Source organism: Zootoca vivipara, chromosome 3 (assembly GCF_965207765.1).
Source record: "Zootoca vivipara chromosome 3, rZooViv2.hap1.1, whole genome shotgun sequence".
NCBI classification, from domain to species: domain Eukaryota; kingdom Metazoa; phylum Chordata; class Lepidosauria; order Squamata; family Lacertidae; genus Zootoca; species Zootoca vivipara.
The window spans coordinates 104,171,634-104,196,393 of NC_142586.1; the positions used below are offsets into that span (position 1 = coordinate 104,171,634).

General features: G+C 42.6%; 1 protein-coding gene across 18 annotated transcripts in view; it reads left to right on the forward strand.

The window, feature by feature from the left end:
* The window catches only part of MAP4K3 (mitogen-activated protein kinase kinase kinase kinase 3), a 68,683-nt gene that overhangs the window by 37,613 nt on the left and 6,310 nt on the right, over positions 1 to 24,760 (forward strand). For 3 of the 18 annotated variants that reach the window (XM_035111013.3, XM_035111016.3, XM_088667398.1), the window contains 17 exons: positions 4,726 to 4,784; positions 6,150 to 6,188; positions 6,434 to 6,490; positions 8,469 to 8,567; positions 9,962 to 10,004; positions 11,395 to 11,557; positions 12,496 to 12,608; positions 13,717 to 13,758; positions 15,838 to 15,922; positions 17,927 to 18,006; positions 18,666 to 18,726; positions 18,820 to 18,937; positions 21,783 to 21,887; positions 21,993 to 22,051; positions 22,900 to 23,003; positions 23,978 to 24,149; positions 24,689 to 24,757. In XM_035111013.3, coding sequence (XP_034966904.1) covers positions 4,726 to 4,784; positions 6,150 to 6,188; positions 6,434 to 6,490; positions 8,469 to 8,567; positions 9,962 to 10,004; positions 11,395 to 11,557; positions 12,496 to 12,608; positions 13,717 to 13,758; positions 15,838 to 15,922; positions 17,927 to 18,006; positions 18,666 to 18,726; positions 18,820 to 18,937; positions 21,783 to 21,887; positions 21,993 to 22,051; positions 22,900 to 23,003; positions 23,978 to 24,149; positions 24,689 to 24,757 — 1,468 coding nt within the window. The remainder of the gene's footprint in view (positions 1 to 4,725; positions 4,785 to 6,149; positions 6,189 to 6,433; positions 6,491 to 8,468; positions 8,568 to 9,961; positions 10,005 to 11,394; positions 11,558 to 12,495; positions 12,609 to 13,716; positions 13,759 to 15,837; positions 15,923 to 17,926; positions 18,007 to 18,665; positions 18,727 to 18,819; positions 18,938 to 21,782; positions 21,888 to 21,992; positions 22,052 to 22,899; positions 23,004 to 23,977; positions 24,150 to 24,688; positions 24,758 to 24,760) is intronic. The other 15 variants (XM_088667397.1, XM_088667399.1, XM_088667400.1 and 12 more) reach the window with 7 other exon arrangements.

Sequence of the window (24,760 nt, forward strand, 5' to 3'; positions counted from 1 at the left end):
TAATTTTTCTGTCACTGCAGTAGAATACATATTGTCGTGGATTTGTGCTTTGCAAATTGAGAGTGGCATCTTGCCTCTGCCCAGCCATAAGAGCTCTAGTTTCTATGTTTGTGCAACTGCTACAGCTTCCCTCTTTCCCACAAAAAACTACCAAATCCTATATAAGGGCCCTCAAGTATTTCACTAGTGTTTCTCTGATTTGTGGCTACCATATGCCATATCAAGAAAACATCTAAAGCATGGTTTCTTCGTTGGGAACCCCCTGTGACACAAACTCAAGCATTTACTCCTGCTAAAGTTCCAGTCGCGTAAAAATTTATAGATGCTTAGCTTAATGCTATTTAAGTGGTTGTATAGAAACTGTTGAGACTGCACAGATTATTTTGCTTGGGGGTGGGGGTCACCCTGGAGGTAATTGAAATTTATTTATTTATTTATTCAGAGTATTTATGGATCATCCTGCCTTCAAAGAGCTCAAGGAGATACACAAGAACCACAGCAACAAAATGCGTCAATAAAAGCATATATAAGCTAAATATTTAAACAACATAGGAGATAGATGTAGCTCTTGGGGAGTTGGGGCCCTACCACAGAGAAGGCCCTTCATGAATCTTGCTGGGCATGATGAGCAGAACCCCCTCCCCAGCTGATATTAAGGATCAAATGGGCTGGTATGAGAGGTTTCGTTTCTGCAAGCCGTCACTTAACACACTGAAACGAGCCCAGTAGAGCACAGGCAGCCAATGTAGAGATTTTAAGACAGGTGCTTTGTGAGCCCATCTCATTGCTCTAGTTCATAACCTGACAGCCACATTCTGCACAAGTTGCAGCTTCCAGACAATTTTCAAGGGCAACTCTAAAGCCCGTTGCAGTAATCAAACAGGAGGTCACTAGGGTATGAATTACTGATAGCAGGCTGGCTTGGTCCATGTAGCTTGTAAACCAGCTGTACCTGGCAGTAGGCTCTCCTAGCCACTAATACCACCTGGGCTTCTAAGGACAATAATTATGGATAAGAAAGGACCACCAAGCTACATACCTGTTCCACAGGGCAACTGCCGCCCTTATCCTAGGCCAGTTCCTAGATCAGAGACTTGACTAGCCACAGTACTTCTGAGTTTTCAGGATTCTGTTGTAATTTTTTGGCCCACATCTGGTCTGTCACTGCCTCTAAGCATCTATCCATCCTATCTACCACCTTTTCCAATTCTGATGGAGTGGAAAGATAGAACTGGGTGTCGTCATACTGATGACAATTTGCTGCAAACCCCTGGATGATTCCTCCCAAAAGTTTTATTACAGATATTAAAATAAATAACATGGGAGACAGAGGGGAATCCCTTAGCACTATTGCCAAGAGGCCAAACAGACATCTCTCAACATGACCCTGAAGGTAGGAATTGAACCACTATAGCACAGTTGTACCACCAACCCACAGAACCAGTTCAGGAAGATACTGTGATCTATTGTATTAAAAGCTGCCAAGATGTTGAGAAAAATAAGTAGGATAGTGCTCCCCCTTTCCATAATCAGTTGGTAGCAAAGACAGATTTGTTGAAAAACCAGATTAAAATAGATCCAGAACTCAGCTATATCCAGATTCACCTGCAGTTGTCCCCTTCTTGAACACCTTACTCAAAAAAGGGATATTTGCAACCGTGCAACAGTTACTTAATATCTCTGGGTCCAGAGTTGTCTCCTTCAGAGGGAGGCAATCTATTGCTGCTTCTGAAGCTCTCACAGTGAAGTATGCTTGGACCTTTGTCCGCCACACTCCTACAAAGTGCCCTGTCCACATCCTCAGACCATGCTCACTCATACTAATCCCACAACATGCACCTACGCAGTACTCTGGGGATCTCACCAGGATTCGCCTTAACTGCAGCTTCAAGTTCAGAGTGAATGTGAGCAATTTCTGCCCTCAAATAATTCTTGATTCAATTTTCCCTTCTTACCCACATGCCTCAGATCCAAAAACATTTCTGAAGTTGCCAAGTTCTGCATCACTCTAGACGAAGTCCTTTTGGAGTCACCCTCACTTCCTCCATAGTTTAACCCAGCATCCTCATTAACATTCTTGTCCTTGATCCATCTCGCCCCTTGCCTCCAAGTAAACAGTCATTTATCAGCAAGCTTTGTTTTCCAAACATGATCTTAATTTTCTCTTTGCTTATAAAAAGAGAGCAGATCATATTTATAAATGTTCCTTGATAAAAATGCTTTACTGGCCACTAAAAATGGTGGCGCATGTTGCTTTGGCATGATGCATGGCTATGCTGGCTAGTAGTGGTAGTCCAAGACGTCTGGAAGGCACAAGGTTTTCTATAGTTGGTAATATATGGGTGGGTGGGTGGATTTGAGACTATACTATATAACAGGGGTGGCCACCTCCCAAGAGACTCTGATCTACTCACAGAGTTAAAAACTGGGAGTGATCTACCCCCTTTTGGGGGGGTTCAGGTCAAAGCTGTTGAGTTTTTTTAAGGAAGGGAAGCCCTGTTTTGGGGGGTTTAGGTCAAACTTGTTGAGCTTCTTTTAGGAGGGAGGGAGGCCCATTTTTGTTTAGGGCTTCAGGTCATAGTTCAGCTTTTTTAGGGAAGAGGAAAATTTTGGGTGAGCTTTTTTTAGGGGTGCCAGTAATCTAGCAGTGATCTACCACAGACATCCGGTGATCTACTGGTAGATCACAATCTACCTGTTGGACGTACCTGCTATATAAGAAGTAGGTGGTAGGTAATGGAATTATGGTAATCGAAAGGAGCAGGATCACATCAATCTAACAATGGCTGAGGTTACTCAGAGAGTTTTTTTATTTTCTTGACATCTGATGGGATAGCGTTCCACAGGGCGGGCGCAACTACTAAGAAGGCCCAATGCCTGGTTCCTTGCAACTTCTCTTCTTGCACTGAGGGAACCAGCAGAAGGCCCTTGGGGCTGGATCTCAGTGTCTGGGCTGAATGATGGGGGTGGCGATGCTCCTTCAGGTACATAGGGCCAAAGCTGCTTAGGCTGAATGTGTTTAAGTTAAATGTGCTTAAAGTTTTGGGCTTACTGTATACTACAAAAAAGGAATGTTGGACTAAAGCAGATATCATAGCTTCAATAACAAGCCAGTTTTTCTCTCACCCCATGCCTCCTGGTTTGAATCATCCAGAAAGAATTCTAGCTGACTCAAAAAAACTTCCTTGCTGTTTTATGACCATTTTCAAAGGAGTGTTGGAATTTTCCAAAAATAGAAGTGGCATGCTACTGTAGCCTGCCTCTTTCTTTGTGTAGTTTATATGGTGGGTTTCTTTCTGAGAAAAGTTTATTTGACATGCAGAGGTTTGGCAGGTAGAGCTCCAGCAGATGATGACATTGTCCCTGCTGTGAAATAAGTGGTCGCACATTGACCTTGGCCTACTAAAACCACTTATTAAAATCATTAGGACTCCTAAGCTTTTTCCTCACATGAAAGTTGTGGCTTCCAGGATTCTGAAGATATATTTCTGTACTGCAAAGCTAGGATCCCTAGTTCATATTCATTTGCATCCATGGAGATTTCAGAGCCCTTGCACTTTTGAATTATGGTTGTTGGATAAGTCGTACAAGGTGATCTCTTTACATTAAAATATATTGGGTTGTTTACAATAAGAGCCTTTCAGAGACTTTAAAGTTATATGATCAAGCCGCCATTGCTCATGGCATGTATGTTCATCTTTCCCTGCACAGATTTTGTGCATTTTGGGAGTAGCAATTCAAAGTAGGAGGAAATGAACTGTGGACCCTGATGACTCTCATAAATCGAAAGAGCTGTTTGATTGGGTCCTAATTTCATTGAGCAGAGTTTGTCTCGTAGAACTGGGCTTTCATGCCTCCCTGCACCCCCTTGAAAATCTGTTTCTGGGGGTTTCTGTACTACCAGGAACAGCCGTGCAGCGGAAGTCGCTTCCAGTACCAGTCACCACACAGAAGCTGCCTAAGGTCCAAATAGTTTACTGTTGCAGAAGATAAGGCTCAGTAGAACAGTTCTGGACTTAGATATGTACAGCTTGTAGGCTTTTGCAGAGACAGATATATGCAGATGCATACATTTGCAAAGTAGCTCTGTTGCTCCAAATAAATTCCAGCCACCGGGCAAATAACACCAGCAGACTGACGACTCACAGACTAACTGAGCTGACATACCTTAATCACAGATCTAGCCAGGGAACAGGGCTGTTACCATAGCTGCTGGTTTGGCTGACCTTGCACTTGCAGTTAGCTCATCCATGGGGTGATTTACGCTTATGAAGGAAATTAGCACCTTCTCATGTCCAGTTACGCCAACACTGTATGGGATATGGCATTGGGGGCTGCAGCAGGAAGGAGAAATTAGCAGAAATCAGGGGTGCTGCCTACACCTTACACAAGGGAAGGTGCTTTTCTGCTTGCCCAGGAAACCTATGGATATTGTCTGTATGCAACTGTGCAACAGAGCATCTCAAGCAGAATATTTACAAATCTTGTATCTTTTCCTCTCTTTAAATGCACAGAAGTGTCATATTAGAAGTATAGTATTCTGTTAGAGAAATTTGAGGGAATCTGCTGTACAACATGCATTATTTGTATCACAGTATATGCTGTGAAGCTATTTGTGGGACTCAAGTTTGTGTAAGAACAGCCGGAGCTAGTTAGATAATTATTTTTTAATGCGGGAATGCAATAAGATGAGACAGAGCTTGATGTTTTCTTTTCTCTCAATAGGATTTGCAACTAGAATATGGTCAAGGTCCCCAAGGCAGTTACTTCTTGGGTGGAAATAAGTGAGTATTTTTAGTAATGCCCATTCTTTTTCTCCCCCGACCCCCACCCCCACCCCCAAATGATCTGGCAGTGGTTTTTAATGTAGTTATCAGTTTGATCAGGAATTTGATGTTTATGCAGTGAAACCAGTTGTACATTTACAGTAAAAACTGACTATTGAATCCCTAGTTTGAGATACTCAAGTTGGATCAAGACTAAGATCTTGCAGAGGCTCCCTTTGGAAGAAGTGGGCAGGTGGTTTTTCAATTTCTCCTGAGGTTCCAGAGCCACCTCCCATATTCTGGAGTCTAAATCAGGAATTGGACCTCCCCTTCCCCTCCAGTGGAGCACCCTGTAGACACAGTTCTCTAGTCCTGTAGTCTGGATTCAACCCAATGTAGCCTCATATATGGATGATGAATTTTTTGGTGTTGGCAGGTGTATAGCAAGGCAGCTTTCTCGTCTGCATCTGTATCCACAAATGTGCCTATATGTGTGTATATGTAATAAATACATTTTATTTTAATTTCATTGCATGTATATAGGCCACCCAATAACATACTATATTCTCTGAGTGGCCTCCAAAAAATAAAATAGAGGAACAAAAGAAAAAGCAGTGTGAGAACTCTTAAGCCTGCAGATGTCACACAGCCCTAGGTTTTAATATCACAGATTATCTGAGGGCCCTGGGAAATAAAAAGGTCTTCATCTGGCATGCAAAAGGCCATAAAGATGGCAGCCAAATGAGTCTCTCTGTGGAATCTGTTCCACAGCTAGGATGTCACCAGTGTGTAGGTCCTAGAAGCCATGCTTTGTGCACTTAGTTGGAGGTACTTGCAGCAGGTCTGCTAAAGAGGATCTTAAGGACTAGTTTTAGTGCCATGGACTTCATAAAATACCTGTAAGTGAGGGAACACTTCAAAGAGAGTTCAATGATCCATGTTAAATTATTTGTAAAAAATAGATTTTAATGGTGCAACTCAACAAGTCAAGTCAATAGTTTAGAATTAGTGTAAATATGATAAAAGGAGGAGATAGATACTTCTTTCTTACTCTAGGCTTTGCCAGTCTTTTCTTGTGGCATTGCATTATTTTAGTGTATGTTCTTCTCCCCTCCCCACCACCACACTTTTTTTTTACAGCAGTAACTATAATTAAGATGAGCTGTGTCCACCCAGGTTCATTAATTAGCAGGCTGATGTACAGCTGAACACACTTTAATACACTTTAGGCTGAATAATTATTTACTTCAGACTGAAAATTCAAACAATTGATGTAATTTATTGCACAACGTACATTTGTCAGATCATATAAAAAGTGTGTCTGATTTTGTGTGCTTTTTGCTAAATGTGTCCAGTCGTTGAATTTTACTTCTATTTTTAAAGGAGCCTTCTAAAATCAGTCGAAGAAGAACTGCATCAGCGGTAATTCTTGACTTTCTTTCTCTCTTGATTGCGAAGTCCCTTTCCTTGTGCGCAGACTATGTTTCTTGTATCTCTCGCAGTCTAATGGTGCTTGTTTGGCTTACAGAGGACCCCTTGCTTGTCTGTCTTGCAACTGTGATTTGCTAAAAGAGAAGCTTTTTAGGATTGCAGATAACAAATCTTTTGATGGCTGAAGACAAGTTGACAATTGACATTTAGAAGTGATATCCTGTTTAATTCCTCAGGGGACATGTCGCACATCTGGAAGATGAGGAAGAAGGGGACAGTGATGACGCTAAACAGTAAGTTCTGCTAATCTTCAAAGTAGATCTGGTTCGTAGACAATCAAGAAAAGCTTGTTCAGCCTGTGTGTGGTTTATGATCACCCCACCAACATTTCTTGCTCCACAGTTTGGTCATCTTCAGACGTAACCCTAAGCCATTGTTTAGTGTGACAGGAAGTAGCCACCGTGAGCCTTGGGTTCGTGAATTCTTCTTCTCCATCCTCCTTTTGGCATGGCTGTAAGGAGAAGTTTGGAAGCTTTTGCTTCAAGTTTAGATTAGCTGCAGTTTGTTGTGTTGCCTGCACTGACCAAATGTGTTTGATCATATCTATGGGTTGCTTGAAACAAACCAACTTCATGTCATGGGCTATGAAGCAGGCTTGTTTAAACAAACCATAGTTAACTCGTGGAATTGATTTGCTTAAATTGCCCCAGTGAGAGAGAGTGATGACTAGATAGGACTCATGAAGCTAAAATTTTGTTTGGAACATTTATTTTAAATATACCACTAGAAGGCCAGTGAATAGGGAAGGGAGAAAAAAGAACAGTATATGTAAATAATGATTATGGGGGGGGGGAGGAAGAATTTGAAGCTGTAACTCAACCTGTAAACTTCACTAAGAATAACAATATGCAATATTAAACTTAACTGCAATGCAACCATTGCTGTTAATTTTACATTGCCCCATCTGAACTCCGCCAGCCCTCTATTTAAAACTTACTACTGAAATTTACATAATCCCATTGCAATTTCACAGCTACCAACACCAGACGCTCCTCTCCTGCTGCCTTAGATGAAAACATTCTACAACAGGAGCTGGTGTTACCAGCACCATACAGTGCTACCACACAGAAATAGCATCCTGATACTTTCATTTGTGCTTATAGCCTACATCAGAATGTATCAGGATGCTATTTCCATGTGGTAGTACTGTATCTGAAGGGGCATGTTTGGGAGCCCTATCCTGCTTAGACTTGCATGATGAGTTTCAAAGACCTTGCAGATTATATACCGGTAGTAGCTGATAAGTGTCACGGTCCGGTCGGCGGGCGTCAGGACCAGAGGCAAGATGGTGGTGAAGAAGCAGGAACAGGAGCAGGGCTGAGGGTCCAGCAGCAGGCAGTTGCAGGGTCAAGGAGCAAGGCAGAGACGAAGGTCCACGGGGGAAGAAGCAAGGCGAAGGCTCAAGGAACAAGAAGCAAGGCGAAGGTCCAAGGAACAAGAAGCAAGGCGAAGGTCCAAGGGCCGAGGATCAAGGCGAAGGCAAAGCAAGGGTCCACGGAGCAAGGATCAAGACGTCGGCAAGGCAAGGGTCCACGGAGCAAGGATCAAGACGTCGGCAAGGCAAGGGTCCACGGAGCAAGGATCAAGAGGCCAGATGCAACCAGGCAGGGAAAGCGTTGCTGTGGCAAAGAGCTGAAGGGAAATGCTGAGCTTTTATCCCTCCCAGCTCCTGCCACCAGGTGCAGTGAGATAACAAGTGGCCTCACCTGAGAGACTACTCCTTGCCTCTCCAGCACAAGCTGAGGTCTCCACCTGTGTGGCCACGCCTTGCTTCTCCAGCACAAGCTGAGGCAGGCCCCAGTCCTGCAAAGCACTACAGGCCCCAGAGCCTGACTCCTGCCCATACTCCTGACAATAAGATTTTTAGGATTGAAACAGCTCATCTGAAAGACCCGTCCACTGGAAGAATTCTGCCATTAGTTGAGGCAATATGTGATACTGATTTTTACAATATAATCCTATTTATCCTATTCAAGAGTAACGACTTTTACAGTATAACCTTATACGTAACCTATTCCATGGTAAATGCCATTGAGTTCAGTGGGGCTTGCTTCCATTAAGTGGCAGTAGAATGGCTGTGCTAATTTGTCATCTGGTTGCTTTGAGCATTGTAGTTTTTAATACAAGAAAATCAAGGGTGTATTTTCAAAACCTGTGTATAGTAGCAATTTTATAAATGCAAAATATCATAAATGTGCTGTTATTTAACAGGACAATACTGGAGTTTGGAAAAAGACAATCAAGGAGAACAAATGTGATTCCCCAGCAATATGTAGGGAGTCCAATCAATACCATAAACCCAAACTCTGGGTAAATAAAATACTTCATCAAGAATTTCCATTTCTGCTGATATCTCATTTTTCTAAAGCTGGACTTTTGAGCAGGCTTTTCTTTGAGACATAAGCCCGTTTGGGGATAAGTGGTGATATATAGGGAGTTCGGGCAAGAATAAGACAGAATGTCTTCTTACCTATTTTAATAAGTTAACCTTGGCTGTGGCCAAACTGAAATACAAAATATTTTTTTTATCAGGGGTAGAAATATTTGCATCTAGTAGCCTCTTAGAGAATATGTGCAAAGTTCTTCATAGCACATCATTTTTAAAAGCCTGTCTCTTGTTCAGCATTCTGTTATACACATTTAAGTCTCACTGTTTTTAGTCGGAATTTTAAATGGTATTGAATGTGGGATTGCCACCTTTAGAATTTCTCTGGCTAAACACAATCTATATAGCCTAATCTGCCTTGGATCTTAATTTTTCGTTCTGCCATAATCTACCTCTTTGAAATCAACTCCACATACCATCACCCCTCCCCTCAATGATTGGTATTTAATTGTGATCAAATGGGTTTTCTCAATAAGTGCTGTATTCCTAATTTAAATGTTTTAATGGTTGGTAGAAAAATGTTTACTGAAAATTCCAATGTTATGAATTTAAATCTGGTGTGGGCAACTGGTTCACTACTGAGGGCTACATTTGAAACATACCATAATCTGACATGGTACAGAAAATGTTTTGCATATTTTAGTTGCATGTAATGCAATTCATGCATCATCTTCATTAATAAAGTAGATTCCGAACTGCAGTAGAGGAAGCATATTGCCTTCTAATGTGCAAAATGTGGCCTTGGTAAATTCAATCCATTGTTCTGCAAGGTTAGTTCCACTGGCACAACAAGACTTCAGTTTCCTCTCCTCCCTCCCACCTCGCCATGTGTTGCCAAAATTTGCTCCAGAGGGTCCCCCCTACCCTCTAAAGCTGATTTTTGAGAGTGTGCAGCAAGAGGAAAAGGAAGTTCCATTGCACAAACAGACATCCATTGCTCCAGCAGAGCTGCAACGTTGGACGCTGCCCCTTGATGCATGGATTTAATAATCACATGAAAAACAATGAATTCGACTTGCTGTAATTGACTCACCTTGTTTCTGAACCCTGATTGCTTTTGCCATTCTTTTCACATTTGCCTGCAATCATGATGGTGAAAATTACATCCACACACACTTATTTTTTTTAAAATTAAACTGGAGTTCTGAGGAATCTGTCAAGAACCCATGGGCCACCTTAAAAATACAAGTTTTTATATTGCCCACCCCAGTTTAGATCATTTCAGTGGTACCCCCCTCTCTTTATATATGTAATGAATATCTAACTTTTAAAATGATCACTGAATCTTTGTAGTTCATCCTTGTTTTCCCTCTTGTAGCTCAACTATGAAGGCTAAAGTGCCACCACCTTTACCGCCAAAGGTAAGAGGGGCTGTCACTACTTGCAGGAAATATGCTTACTGGCCTAGTTCATATGTAACAGCTCTGACCTCATAAACTTCGGTTCAAGAAAATGTATGCCTGCACATTCTCCCTGCATGTGCCTGGCCTTGGCAACAATTTCTGGTTTCTTAAATCATTTTCCCGTTCTTTCCAAACTAAGAAACTGGTTTGGGCAACTAAGATAGCTTCACTTGAAAGCAGGAGAGAAAGATTCCTGTAATAAATGATGGTTTGTTAACATCTGACTACAAACCGATGACTACAAACAGATGACTACAAACCGTGGTCAGTTTTTAAAATGGAAATGGAAGTCAATGGGTGGAATTTGGCTAATACAGATATTTGATCTGTGCTAGTATATTAGCTTGCCAGTTGGAATGATTCCTCCTGACCACATAATGCTGTTCTGGGGGTTCTCCCAACATCCCCAGAGCCTATCGCAGGGGAGGCACAGGGCAAGGGGGAGGCCAGAGTGGAGGTATTTATTTATGTATTTATTTCATAAAATTTATATGCTGCTTGGCTGTTAAAACACACAAACCTCAATGGAGTTTACAAAAAGAGGAAAACAGTAACGTTATCAGTAGAAACATCTGAACACAGTTGCCTTCTCTTTTAGCAGTCTGCTTTGCCAAACTGTTTCCCCCAGTATACATGCTGTTTTTGGCCTGCTGAATGGCAGACACGGGTTCCATCCAGTTCTGCCCCCTCTCTATTCATGGAAGGCATCTGTCAGGAACATGAGGAGGGGAGCAGTTTTCAGCTGCTACTCCACTCTGCAGCCGCTGAAATCTGCTCCAGAGGTTTCCCCAGCTCTTCATAGCAGATCTACAGAAGCAGGGAGAAAATCACCAAAAATTACTTTCTTCTCCGTCTGTTGACAGATAGCTTCTGTCAGTGGAGGGAACATAATACATTATTACGTCCCTCTTTTAAGTTAATTCTATTTGGCTAATATGCAGGTGATATATGTGATTTTATGAAAACCATAATCTGATTTGCACCTTGTCCAAAAACAGACTGAAGGCTGTTTTACTGATGTTTTCAATTATGCTTTACAGATTTTTTTAGTTAGATTTTATTGTATTTTATATGTTGTGAGCCACATTATATTTTATGAAATAGCAGGTTATAAATTTTTCAAACAAACAAATAAAATAGGGTTGTTTTCTGTAGACTTTTAGAAAGCCTTTCATTTCCAGCCATGAAATTTCAGCTGAAGAATTCCTTATACATGGCTCCTGTTGCTGCTTCATTTCTACTGTATTCCCTAAACACGTTTTAATGACGTGTTTTGAAAGTTTTAATATGAAGGTGATGTGATATGAATTTTTTTTTAAAAAAGTACTAATAATTTTTTAAATTTCAGCCTAAATCCATCTACGTACCACAGGAGATGCATTCTTCTGAGGATGATAATCAAGGAACCATCAAAAGGTGTCCTGTTTCAGAGAGTCCTGCAAAATCAAACACTCAAGTACCACCCAGACCACCACCACCTCGGTTACCTCCACAGAAATCTAATGCTTTAGGTAATGTTGATGAATTACAGATAATTCACAAATTCTTTAATAACAGCAGTTTAATTTTGCCTTCTTCAATACATATCCCAGAATTATTCTTAAATAAGCATGTTTTGCTCTGGTCAAGCAGCAGAAAATGCACACTTAAAAACAACACCCTGTTTAGATTTTGTTGGTGTGTTGTCATCCCTCCACAACCTTCTTTAAGCCGCTGAACATGGAAATAAATGATAAAATAAATTATAAAATCATGTTTATCAAAACTATGTTCTGTCTGTGATACATTGTACTGAAGTGTGTCCAAACTACAATCATTGAGGATTACAGAATTCTGCCACTGAAGACTCTCACAAGGCTTAGGACAAAAAACAGCACTTCCTCCAGAACAGAATAAACTTTATTCCCTTCACTGGTATCTCCTCATGCTTTCCAAACTTGTCCCTCAGCCCCAAAATTCAGCATGAACAGATAGGCCTTGTAGTACTTCTGAACATGTTCCAGCTTGGGCATTAGTAAAATGGAGTCCCAATTGCTCCTCATGCATTTAGTACCTAAAGCTGAGGCATAGATGACTTCATTAAGCACATTAAGACCCATGGGCCAATTTAGGCCTGGTCATTTCCCCCAAACTGTGTCCACTTGCCATCATATGTGACACCAGTCTTAGTTGAATCGGCTGTCTTAGGAAAGTTGAATTGGTTGTCTTATGTGACACCAGTAAAGTTGAGAACTTCCCAGTATAGCCAGTGGGTCTGCTTTCAGTACCGATCAGCTTATAGGTGCTGTGGTTGACAGATGAGCAGCCCCACCTACCTATGAAGGTTGGCCCAAGGGATGGGGGAGGTAAGGGTTTGGCCACCCTGGATTAAGCAAATACCCTTTGGGAATCTTGCTAATTGTAATGGTGGTTTATGCTCGGTAATGGTCCCTGAATTTTTCTTGTGAAGGTAATGGATTGAATTCTGTCCAGACAAATGGCGACAGAGAAGGATCTCCCCATCAAGAGTCAAATGAGAATAGACACACAAATCTCTCTAGAAAAGAAAAGAAGGAAGTTCTGGTAGGTAATACTACATTTGCCTGTTTCTGTAAAGCACATGGGGAAGCCTCAAAATGAGCATGTCGCTTCCTGGTTTACGTGTGCTGTATATTTGGCATCTTCATTTGCAATATTTTGTAATACGTGCATTGGAGCACCTGGGTATGCTAGAAGCTTTTGCATGGAGGTGTCTATGTGTAAAAGTAAGCAGTGTATTGCCACTTAGGCCCAAGCCATGAATCTATGTGTGTCTGAAAACTGCTTTTTCATCTTCAGGGACTAAGCCCTTCATGAACTCAAATGACAGAAGGGAATTACCTGTTCCTTCTGTGACCCTGGCTGCTATCAGTCTGAAGGAGGTGGCCCACTAGCGTGTTTTACCACATACACAGGAGCCCAGTATTAGCATTTCACTGCCTGTGCCCCCCCAAAAAACGTATCTTAAGATATTCAGAAAGGAATAACAGACATAGCTAAATCTTTTCCAAAAACATGAAGTTTGCAAGGCAAAATAAGGAAGCCAGTCCCAGAAAATGAAGGTCGGGGGAGAGATAGGGAGTGAGAGAGCTGAGGTGGCAGTGAGCCCAAGGCAGCTGCATGGAAATGCTTCAGTGCCTGAGGAGGAAAGGAGGGGAACACTGGAAGCTGGAGAGCTGCGGAAAAAATTGAAAGCGAGGAAGTGGGAGTGCATACTGTTACTGTGAAGCACGTCTCCAAATTTGGATCTGGAACAGGGAGATCATTCCTGAGGTTGCACTGAGCTTCAAAAGTCCTGTAGAACTGCACCAATAATCTCCAACCACCTTTCCATATCCGGACTTGGAGCGGAGAGGAGCAGCAGTGCATCGCTTTTGGCCCTGGATTGCATAAGCTCCAATCTTGCTCTCCAGGTTACAGCAGGAAGCAGGGGTGATCTTCCCCATGGTTAATGCTGTGGAGACAATCGGCAGTCCCTCCACAGATCCAGCCTGGAGAGCAGGGCTGGGATTCCTCTCATCACATTCACCATGGCAAGCAAAACTGTGGACTCATGAATGCATGCGTACGAGCCCTGCTCCTTCAGTGCTTGTGCCACAAATATAGCTCATCTTTAAAAGTCACAATTCAAACGTGCATTTTTGTTTTCCAGAAACCAATTAGTAACGGTCTTCCTCCTACACCAAAAGTGCATGTAAGTATTAAGTTTGGTATAGGGCGATTTATTCAAAGTGTCTTAAATTCTGTCTCAGGGCATTGTTGACTACCATTTATCTTAAAGATTTAACCCTCATACTCAGTGTTATATATGTTGAACTGCTAGAATGTAGCTGAACTAGTTTTGGAGTGACGGCTTCCCTATATGTGGAAGATGCACCTAATAATAATAATAATAATAATAATAATAATAATAATAATAATACACTTACTAGGCCTCCTGCCAAGTCCAATTCATGCTCTTCTGTTCAAATATAATTTAGAACTTCTTTTATTTATTCATTGTCTTGTAGATCAGGTATCAGTAATTTACTTGTCTGTAGATGGGGTACATTGTATGAGGCAATATTTTTTTACAAAAATGACTTGAATTTATATTTCAGCTATAGTTATATTCTTAACTATGGTAAATACAGTTACTGAATCTTGAAATGCAGTGTTTTTTATCACAGAATTGGACTGACTGCAAGGGAAGAATGATGGAATCCCATTAGATGACTTCAAAATTAAATACCCCTTACTAAGTCTGTTTGAGCCATAGTATATCCTTTTATGCTAAAATTCCTTCTTAGAAGAAAATTGGGCCTCCAGTTTGAAGAGTCCACCTAATTTAGCATATTTTGATTACTAGAAATGTCGGAGAGTAGGCTAGAGAACTCAACACGCTGTCAAATGCAGTTTCGGTTTTCATTCCTTTAGGGACAACTTGCCCTACTTTCTTCTGCATAGCTTATAATACTAGACTGAATGTTTTGAGACTACAGGAGTGGATTTCGTCCCTGACAAAGTGTGCTCATTCTTACAACTTTCAGTTTCCTTCTTTATGCCTTCTAAGTTTGTGGAGGTATTAACACAAGCAAATTCTAGTTCTTACACTTACAATAAAATAAAATTTAGGTCAAATGCTAGCTTCCCCTCAATAATGTACTAGAAGAAAAATTGAGAGCTCTTCAAGCTTTTCTTCCTTCCATAGCTATGCACAACATGCTCTTCACTGCAAAGTAAAGTGAATGGCTGGGTCAGGAGATCCCACACTTATTTGAACCGAGGATTCTCCTGGATTCCTTGAGGCCAGGTCCCCATTAAAAATAATACCTTAAGTGGGTTTTGTTTTTTCCTTTCGGCTGTTCCTTTTTCTATTCCAGAGGAGCAGTGGGAACTGAAAACTTGTGCTTAATGGTTTTTCCAGAACTCATGTTATCTACAAATAAAATATATATCTAAGATGCTTTCTTTAAAAACAGGATTTTGAATTTGCCTGCTTGTAATATTTGATTTTAACTTGCTCCTCGGAATTGTCCACAGAATAAGTCAATTAAACAGTGTGACAGATTAGAAATCAGAGGGGACGCTGAGACTGAGTACCCCATTCATTTTTTAACACAAGTAGTATTCCTGAGTATTCTGTATTTAATTAGTTATGTACTTCAATCCTTTCTCTTGACAACTTTGCTGAAGAAAAAAGGAGTTTGTTCTCAGGTGGTATAGCATCCTCTACTTCAGCATTTAGAATAGTGCATTTAAGGTTACTACTGAGCCAAAACATTGTCCTGCACTCATGTATCAAAAAGTGCCTCCCATTTTCAACATCATTGCAAATATATTTGCATTGTTTCAGTGTTGTTCTTGCCACCATCTGCCTTCTCCATCTTTACCCTTGCTCTTCCTCGTTTTCCCATTTTATCTGATCAGCTGTGGCAACAAACATAATTCTGTGCCAATGTTTTACTGCTAAATCTCACACGTTATGATGAAATGTGCCCATTAAGCACATAATATTGGTTGCTGTAGCTAATCAGATTGAATGGCACGGGGGGCAAATAATGTAAAGGACAGTCAGTGAAGGAAGAGGAAGAAAATGGCACCAAGAAGCAACAGCAGAAAAACTGCACCTCGCAGAATTGAAATATTGTACCATAGATTTTGGTGGCATTTATTCAGTAATATGAGTGCACTGATTGTGCTAATTTTGTGATTGAAGTTAAGCAGTATTCAGTGAAGACACATGTGAGATGAATTCTCTGTTGTAAATATTGTGTCCTTTTATTTTTCACAGATGGGTGCTTGCTTTTCAAAGGTTTTCAATGGATGCCCCTTAAAAATTCATTGTGCAACTTCATGGATAAATCCTGATACAAGAGGTAATATTCAATTTCCGCCAGGATGAGAAAGAAACACTTCAGAACAATTTTGTAAGGATTTGAGAGTTCTGTCCTTCCCTGGGAATTCACAAACTTTCTCTCTCCCATGCAGTATTCTTTGCCCTCATAACACGATAGGTGCTTTCCAGGTTATCTCTTTGGAATCCATTTGCAAGATACATTTCAAAGCTTTTACCCTGTCAGAAGCCCAAATTGCTTTTCTAGTTGTTCCAGGAGACAATACTGGGCAAGTCAACACAGCTCCATTGGGGCAGATTTATTAAGCCAGTATGGCACCCTAGGACAACTACAATTCACATATAATTGCCTGATTTGCCCAGATTCTCTTGTACACTTTGCACTTAGGCTTAAGATTTCACTTTCCATTTAAGAGAAATCCTTTTGAGCTTCTTTGTACTGTTTGGGGTTCCACTACCTTGAGTTTGAAGATGTATTTTAATATCTGTTTAATTTTCCATGAACCTGCTGCATCACTATTCAGTCCTGACTCCAGATAATTTAATGAGTAAGACTTGGTCCCAGGGGCAGGAGACCAGGATCTGTTGGAGGGGATATACAGGGGTTTCTGACTCTTAATGGTTTCACAGCAAGTAAAGACATTTGCTGCCATGAATAGTCTTGTACTAATCACTTTTGCCTTAGCCTCCGAGTTCCTTATTCGTAAGATATGCTACCAGTTCGTATCTGTAAGACATGAGTCTCAAATGGTTGCCTTTGGTCAGAATTCTGTATAGCTCTGCTGACCAGTTGGAGACTGGTTTTTTTTTGTTAGAACTAGCATAACCTGCTAAGCCACGGTTTTACACCATGGGATTCTAACACAACCGGAAACCCATGCAGATTTATGATCCTGACATTTTCCCACTCCTGGCCTGGTCTACACACCCAATAGAACAAAATGGCAGAATATTAAAAGTATGAGAGTGAACTATACCACAAATGAGAAATAACAACTTGTAAAACCTCATAGCAAGGTGGGTAACAAGATCGTAGCTCCGTCTCCTGTCCAGTTTTCAGCTTGCAGCTAGCTTTATATTTTGCACAGGAAAGCATTCAGAAATGTGATGCTTCCATCTGCTGGTCTGAAAGTACAGTAGTGCAGTCAGTTCTACCACATAACCGTCTCATTCTTCTTTATAAGTAGACCCAGTGGAAGTTAAATAGCACCAGTTCCAGAACAGGATAAACCTTACACTATTGATAAGAAGTTCTTTCATTGTTGCAGTCTCACACTACTTCACAGGGGACAATAGTGAATGTTTCTTCTTTTAGAACAAACCAAAGTTCAGTGTTACATATGAACTTGGGGAATTGTAATTCATTTTCACCCAAGTTACTTAAAACAAACCAGAATTTACCTGTAATTTCAGATCAAGAACAAGACACAGTTCCCCAAATGAATACATAACAAAGAACTGTGGCTTGCTTTGAAGTGAAAATGGAAAATGTCACACTCTTCTCTCATGTGCTGTCTGCTATCTACTGTTTTGTTTTTAATTTGAACCACCCTGAGACCTCCAGGTACAGTGGTGCCTCGCTAGACGAAATTAATTCGTTCCACGGGTCTTTTCTTATAGCGAAAAATTCGTCTAGCAAATCCCATAGGAATGCATTGAATATTTTTTTTTTGCTCATAGGAACGCATTAATTGAATTTCAATGCATTCCTATGGGAAACCGCGATTCGCTAGGCGAATTTTTTGTAAAACGCATTCGTCTAGCGAGGCAAGCTCCGCTCGAAAAATCCTTTCGTTAAGCGGAAATTTCGTTAAGCAGGGCATTCGTTAAGCGAGGCACCACTGTATAGGGTGGTACAGTATATAAATCCAATAATTATTATTTTTATTATTATTAACGGCTGATGCTTCTGCTCTGTATTATGTATTGTTATGCATTTTTTGCTTTTAAAATCTGTTAGCTGCTTTAAGGGGCTTTCACCTGATAAAGTGGGGCATTTATAGTAAATATATTTGTATCTTTGTAGATCAGTACTTGATATTTGGTGCTGAGGAAGGGATTTACACCTTAAACCTTAATGAGCTCCATGAAACATCAATGGAACAGGTTTGTTTTCAGATTTTGCTTTTCCTATGTAGTGGTGTGATATTTTAAAATTTAGTATTTCCCAGCGTAGCCCAACATAATGAGTGGAATTCAGTGTAGCACTGGGGAGATAGTTCCATTAGCACAAGAATTTCTACTTGCTTGCTTGCTTATTTATTTATTTAATTTTTATGCTGCCCTTCATCTAAAGATAATCTAAATGCAAAAATGCAAGTATGTGTAAATGTAGAGCCACAAGATTAAGGTATTTACAGAGCTCAGCTTGAATAAGTCCTCTGAGAGCTTTCTTTCCCTAAGAATGACAGCTCTCACCAGAGAACTCCTCAACTCTCATCCCTGCTGTATACCAAGCTCAGCCTCTCCTATAAGAGAGAGTACAGATAATACCATCATTATTCTTGGAAACAAGGAGTTTTGCTCTCTCTCGTTCCTTCCTGAAGCAATTTTTAAAAAAGCAGCAAGTCCTTTTGGTTTTGCCACTTCAGCAGCAGCCCTGGAAATAATGTCCACTCTGCCTCACAGAAGCGCAAGAAAATATACTGCTCTCACCATACATATATATATAGCAATTTTATAGCAATTTCTTACCCATCGTGATGTCTCTTTCAAAAATTACTTTATTCTTTTATTATTACTTTACATTTTGTTCCCTACATCAGCTATTTCCCCGACGGTGCACATGGCTGTACGTTATGAACAATTGTTTGCTATCAATATCTGGTAAGACCTTTTTTTGAATAATTTGGGGCGTAAATGCCTGGGCTCTGTTGCTCTGTTCAGCTTTTTGTACTACATTGGCTGTTTTATTTGCAGGTAAAGCTTCTCAGCTTTATTCCCATAATTTGCCGGGCTTATTTGATTATGCAAGGCAAATGCAAAAGTTACCTGTGGCTATCCCGGCGCACAAGCTTCCTGACAGAATACTCCCCAGGTAAATAAGTTTGTGCCACATTTGTTTCTTTTTTGAGTGGGGTTCCAAATGTGTAATGTTCAGGTTGGGTTGCGGGGGTCGTGCTGGAGCATCTTGGAGGGCAGATTAAACCCACACTCAGCAGCAGTGGTCTGCCCCACACGCTCCCACACTGATGGATTTGGAGCAGAAACAGCAATAGCACTGCACTCACAGCGATAGCATAGGGTGAGGTGGCAGCAAGGTCAGGGGAGCTTTGGGTTGGCTGTAGTGTCCTGCAATTGCACAGGCATCTGCAGGGCCACCAGCAACAACCTGGAGGTCCCCGAGAATTTGCCTACTCCCTTGCTCTGCCCTGCCCCAATGAGCATAGCTCCTGCAGCACCAGGAGGGAGCTGCCGCTGCTCTGCCCCCTTACATATAGTACGATTGGTGCTCAGCGGTGTAGCTAGCCATTCGGGTGCCTAATGCGGGGGCGTGTCCTGCAGCCAGGGGCGGGGCGATCCCCCTGTGGGGGCGGGGCGAGCCTGTCCGATGCTTGGAGCCTCTCCGCCGCCTCCCCCTCAGCTGTAGGGCGACTGAGGGAGAGGCAGTAGGCCAGGGATCAGCAACCTTTTTCAGCTGTGGGCCGGTCTGTCGTCCCTCAGACCATGTGGTGGGCTGGACTATATTGGGGGGTGGGGGTGGAATGAACAAATTTGTATGCCCCACAAATAGCCCAGAGATGCATCTATATATATAAAAATGTAGGCATTGCGCGCGGAGGTCACAGCTTTTCTCCGTAACTGCTAAACCGTAATGTAACAAATTCGGCCACAACGTTCCATGCCCATTAGGGAGGGATCTGGCATAATTTCCCCCCAAAAAAACCACAGCTTTCACACCTAAAATAATGATTAAACACAAAAAGTGGTGCCCAAGTTAGACGTCACCACCAGAAGCTCTGAAGACTCCAGCAGCATCCAGTAGAAAGGCAGATCGCACGCTGCTGCCTCCTAAGCTGCGCCACCAAAGCTGTGCCACCAGATGACATCACAAAATTCCACAGCAACCAACTGAAAACAGTCCTTTTGCAGCTTTTTCAATAGGCCGCAGCATTGCCAAGCAGGGAAAACTGAGTAGGCCGCACCATTCAGTAGGCCACAGGCAAAAACAAACAGAATAGAGCCTTTCAAAATGGGGGGAGGCACAGGGATGAGGCACAAAAAAGGGAGGGGGGAACACATAGCCACGGGGGGGGGAGGACCCTGAGTCAGCCAAAGCAGTGGGAGGTGGGTTGGAACACGGAAAACTGAGTAGGCCGCAGCATTGCCCAGTAGGCCACAGGCAAAAACAAACAGAATATGGGGCTTTCACAACGGGGGGGTGTGTGTGTGTGTCACAGGAACAAGGCACAACAAAGGGAGGGAGGAAAAACACATAGCCATGGGGGGGGGGACCCTGAGTCAGCCAAAGCAGTGGGGGGTGGGGACATTTTCAGGAACACGCATGGGGGGAGTCTTATTTTTGAAACTTACAGTAGGGGAGTCAGGGTTGGGACAGGGCAGGTGAGGGGACTCTAAAGGGAGACTCTGAAGGTCCATTTAACAGAAAAAGGTCCATTTAACACAAAAACCCACAGCAATGCATTGCTGGGCCAGCTAGTTTTAAATAAAAGCACACATTCCACTCATGTAAAAACACCAGGCAGGCCCCACAAATAACCCAGAGATGCATCCTATATAATAATGTCCATGTTGTCCCTGCGTCCAGATGTCCCGTGTGTCCCTGGGTCACTGCGCATGTGCCCCAGGGATACAGGGATTGGACAGCAGAGACTGCGCGCGCGCACTCTCCCCCCACTCTGCCTCCTCCAACCGCCGCTCCCGCCGGGGTGGAGGCCGGCGAAGGCCTCCTCACAACCCTCCCTGGCCGTGAGGAGCGGCGGTTGGAGGAGGCGGGGGGGGAGAGTGCGCGCGTCCTTCCTGTCGGCGGCTGGGGGAGAGGAAGGAAGGAGGAGAAAGCGCCGCTTTCTCCTCCTCCGTTCCTGTCCCCCTGCCGCCGACAGCAAGGACGGGTCCCAGGGTTCGGAGAAGCGCTGCGCAAGCGCTTCTCCGAACCCTGGGATGTCTGCTTCCTGTCGGCGGCTGCGGGAGAGGAACGGAGAAGGAGAAAGCAGCGCTTTCTCCTCCTCCGTTCCTGTCCCCCTGCCGCCGACAGCAAGGACGGGTCCCAGGGTTCGGAGAAGCGCTGCGCAAGCGCTTCTCCGAACCCTGGGATATCTGCTTCCTGTCGGCGGCTGCGGGAGAGGAACGGAGAAGGAAAAAGCAGCGCTTTCTCCTCCTCCGTTCCTGTCCCCCTGCCGCCGACAGCAAGGACGGGTCCCAGGGTTCGGAGAAGCGCTGCGCAAGCGCTTCTCCGAACCCTGGGATATCTGCTTCCTGTCGGCGGCTGCGGGAGAGGAACGGAGAAGGAAAAAGCAGCGCTTTCTCCTCCTCCGTTCCTGTCCCCCTGCCGCCGACAGCAAGGACAGGTCCCAGGGTTCGGAGAAGCGCTGCGCAAGCGCTTCTCCGAACCCCAGGATTCTAGCGCCCGTTATTGAACGGGCTGAAAACCACTAGTTTTAAATAAAAGGACACATTCTACTCATGTAAAAACTTGCTGATTCCCGGACCGTCTGCGGGCCGGATTGAGAAGGCGATTAGGCTGCATCCGACCCACGGGGCCTTCGATTGCCTACCCCTGCAGTAGGCAGACGCAAGTCCCACACTGTCGTTTCAGGCAGCGCGGAACCTGCAGGCGCCTAAGCCACCAGGTCATTCCTAAAAAGTTTTGTGAGCCCAGTTTTTATTTTAAAAAACCTCATTTTATCACCCACCCCCCTCAGTGATGACACCCATGGCGGACCGCACCCCCCTTCCTCCGCCACTGTTGGTGCTTACCTGAAGCATAGATTTGCGAGGGTGTCTAGCAGGCACTGGGTTGTGACAAGGTATGTTCATGAAACTTCTGGGCCTGTTCATGGAAATTCAGCTGGATCATCATGATGAGAAGGACAATTAGGAGGTTAACTTGTATTTTAAAATATATATTCCAGGAAGTTTGCAGTGTCAACCAAAATTCCAGACACAAAGATGTGTCAGAAGTGTTGCGTGGGTAAGTAGAGATACTATCAAATATCAACGCATGCGTACAAATTAGACATTTAATGTAATTTGTACTTGGATTACTTTGGCAATAAAATGCTTTGCTTGTAATTTAACATTGGATACCTTTTGGACCTATCGAAATGCCTCTGTAGTATCTGGGTGTTTCATCATTCTGTGAAATGTCACACAACAGTGGGGAATCGGCTTAGGGAGAGAAACCTAGGAAGGTAGAAAAGAAAGGGGAAGGCAGCAGTCAAGGGGGGTGGGGGGTCCTCTCTGCAGTTTCCTCTGTATTCCTCAAGTGTTAATGTGTGCAGGTGGCAACCACAGGTCACAAAGGGAAGGGTGGAAAAAACAGCTCTTTACTACAGTTCAACAGAGGTTGTTCATGTGACAGGTTGTGACTATTGTATAATTCTTGCATTTAGTGAAAAACTATCTTCTGTATTTGCTAGCAGGACCATCCCATGTGAGCACTTTCAACTTTCAAGAGCTTACTCTGGACTTGAGCCAGTGGTTCTCATAGTTTGAAGCTTGAAATCCCTCACATGAAGAGAGAAAATGAGTCTCAGGCAGTCAAGCCCTACCAGATGCCTCATCTTAGCCAGGAGCTTTTTCAGTAGTAGGATTATATGTGCCAGAAATGGGGAAATATTTGTGATTAGTTCCATGGCTATCTGTTTCTCACTGTCAGGCTTACTAAGGCTTGAGATTCTCCCCAGCTGGTGTACCAAGAAAGAAATCCATCAGAGCAGCATTGGTCTTTTGCAGATCACATCTCTAGGGTTACATAGGACTCATCTACACTTTGCTTTACTGTTAAGGTTTTTTTAAAAAATCGTTTTTCTTTCTTAGTGAGGAATCCTTACTCAGGACACAAATATCTTTGTGGGGCCCTGCAATCTAGTATCATTCTATTAGAGTGGGTTGAGCCAATGCAGAAATTCATGTTGATCAAGGTAGGTTGCATTTGAAAAGTTATCCTGCTGTAAAATATTACTCTCACAGCAGAAAATATTTTGTTGTATTCTATTAGCTTCCAGCCTGAAGAGTGAAAAGGATTCCTTGTTGTTGTTGTTGTTGTTGTTGATTTGTCCACTTATGTTCCAACTCTCTCAAAAACAACACAAAAACCAGGGGAGCCAATTAAGACCATAAACACCACCTTAGAAACAAAACACAATGATGACATTAAAGCAGCTGTCTTTCTAAAAAGCAACCAGGAGATTCTTTGAAGCATCTTTTTGGGTAACTCATGCCAGACCCCAGGGCTGCAGCAGAAAAGACCCTGCAACTAACCACCCTTGAGATAATTTGAAGATCTGGCACACTGATTTAAAGAGGTGGAGGGACTCTTGCACATTACGTTGGGAGGGGGAACTTAATGCATTTCCTGGTATAAGATCAAGTGGCTTGTAGCTATTGTAATGTTTAAAGGCTTCTCAGTATCCTTTGACTAAGATCAAAAAAGGCTTTGACCTTAGTCAAAGAATATTGGCGCAGTGATTCAGATAACTACAATAAACACTTTTAGTAAGAATGACAAAATCTACATAAACCTTGTTTTAGTAATACCTGTTTCACCTTTCTTAAAAGAGGCTTGGAAGTCACTATATAATTGATAAGCACATTATTTTATCCTGTTACGATGTTGAAATAATAGTAGTGCTAAGCGTGACATTCCACCAGCACAGTAATTTCCCCCTGTGCAACAGAACATCCCTCCCATCTCCCTTCATATCCCCCCACCCAATCTGTTATGGGGTTTTCCCCGGTCCTTGGGAGCATATTGGGGGGTAGGGGTGGGGGGAAGGGAGGGCATCCACTTGTTTGTTACGCTTGTGTGTAGTTGAAGACCACCAAGTACTTTAAGGGTATTATACAAATACCTCCATATCTATTTTGTGGCTAACCAGTTTGCTTCTTAATGTAGCACATAGACTTTCCTGTACCTTGTCCACTGAGATTGTTTGAGATGCTGGTAGTACCTGAGCAGGAATTCCCTCTAGTTTGTGTCGGTGTGAGTAAAGGGAAAGACTTCAACCAGGTGGTGAAGTTTGAAACAGTCAACCCAAATTCTACCTCTTCATGGTTTACAGAAACAGGTTTGTGTATCTTTCGATCACCTTTTCAAATAGTTAGCTGTCTAACAGAACCATTGCCGTTAGTAGAACCATTACCAATTGCTACAGAGATTTTCTGTGAGGCCATGATGCAAAAGGTTAGCCATCACTGCTATAGAGGGGTGATTCTGACTTGAGTTACTGGGGGAGAAATTACTTAACTATTTTGTTTTAAAGAGATTTTATATAGTTCTAATTCCATCAATGGTTGCTTTTTAATTATTGTTTTTTCTTCTTTTATGTGTAAGCCATCTTGAGTTTCGTCAGGCAGGGTATAAATAAATAAATTTCATTCATTCCCCCAAACGAGTCCCTGCCCCAGCACCACCTTTTGTTGTCTAGATAAGACTTGTGGGCAGCCTTAAAGGCTTATTCACATAGTACCAAACCAACCAGGATCATGGATTCCAAAAATAAAATAAAAATGCCCTGTACGGTGGCTTTTTTTATACAAATAGAACAATTGAACTGGAGCGTGTTTGCCTTGAATGTCAACTAATCTTGTTTTGGTATTTTGGCAGATACTACACAGACAAACGTTGCGCATGTAACACAATTGGAGAGAGACACCATTTTAGTCTGTTTGGATTGTA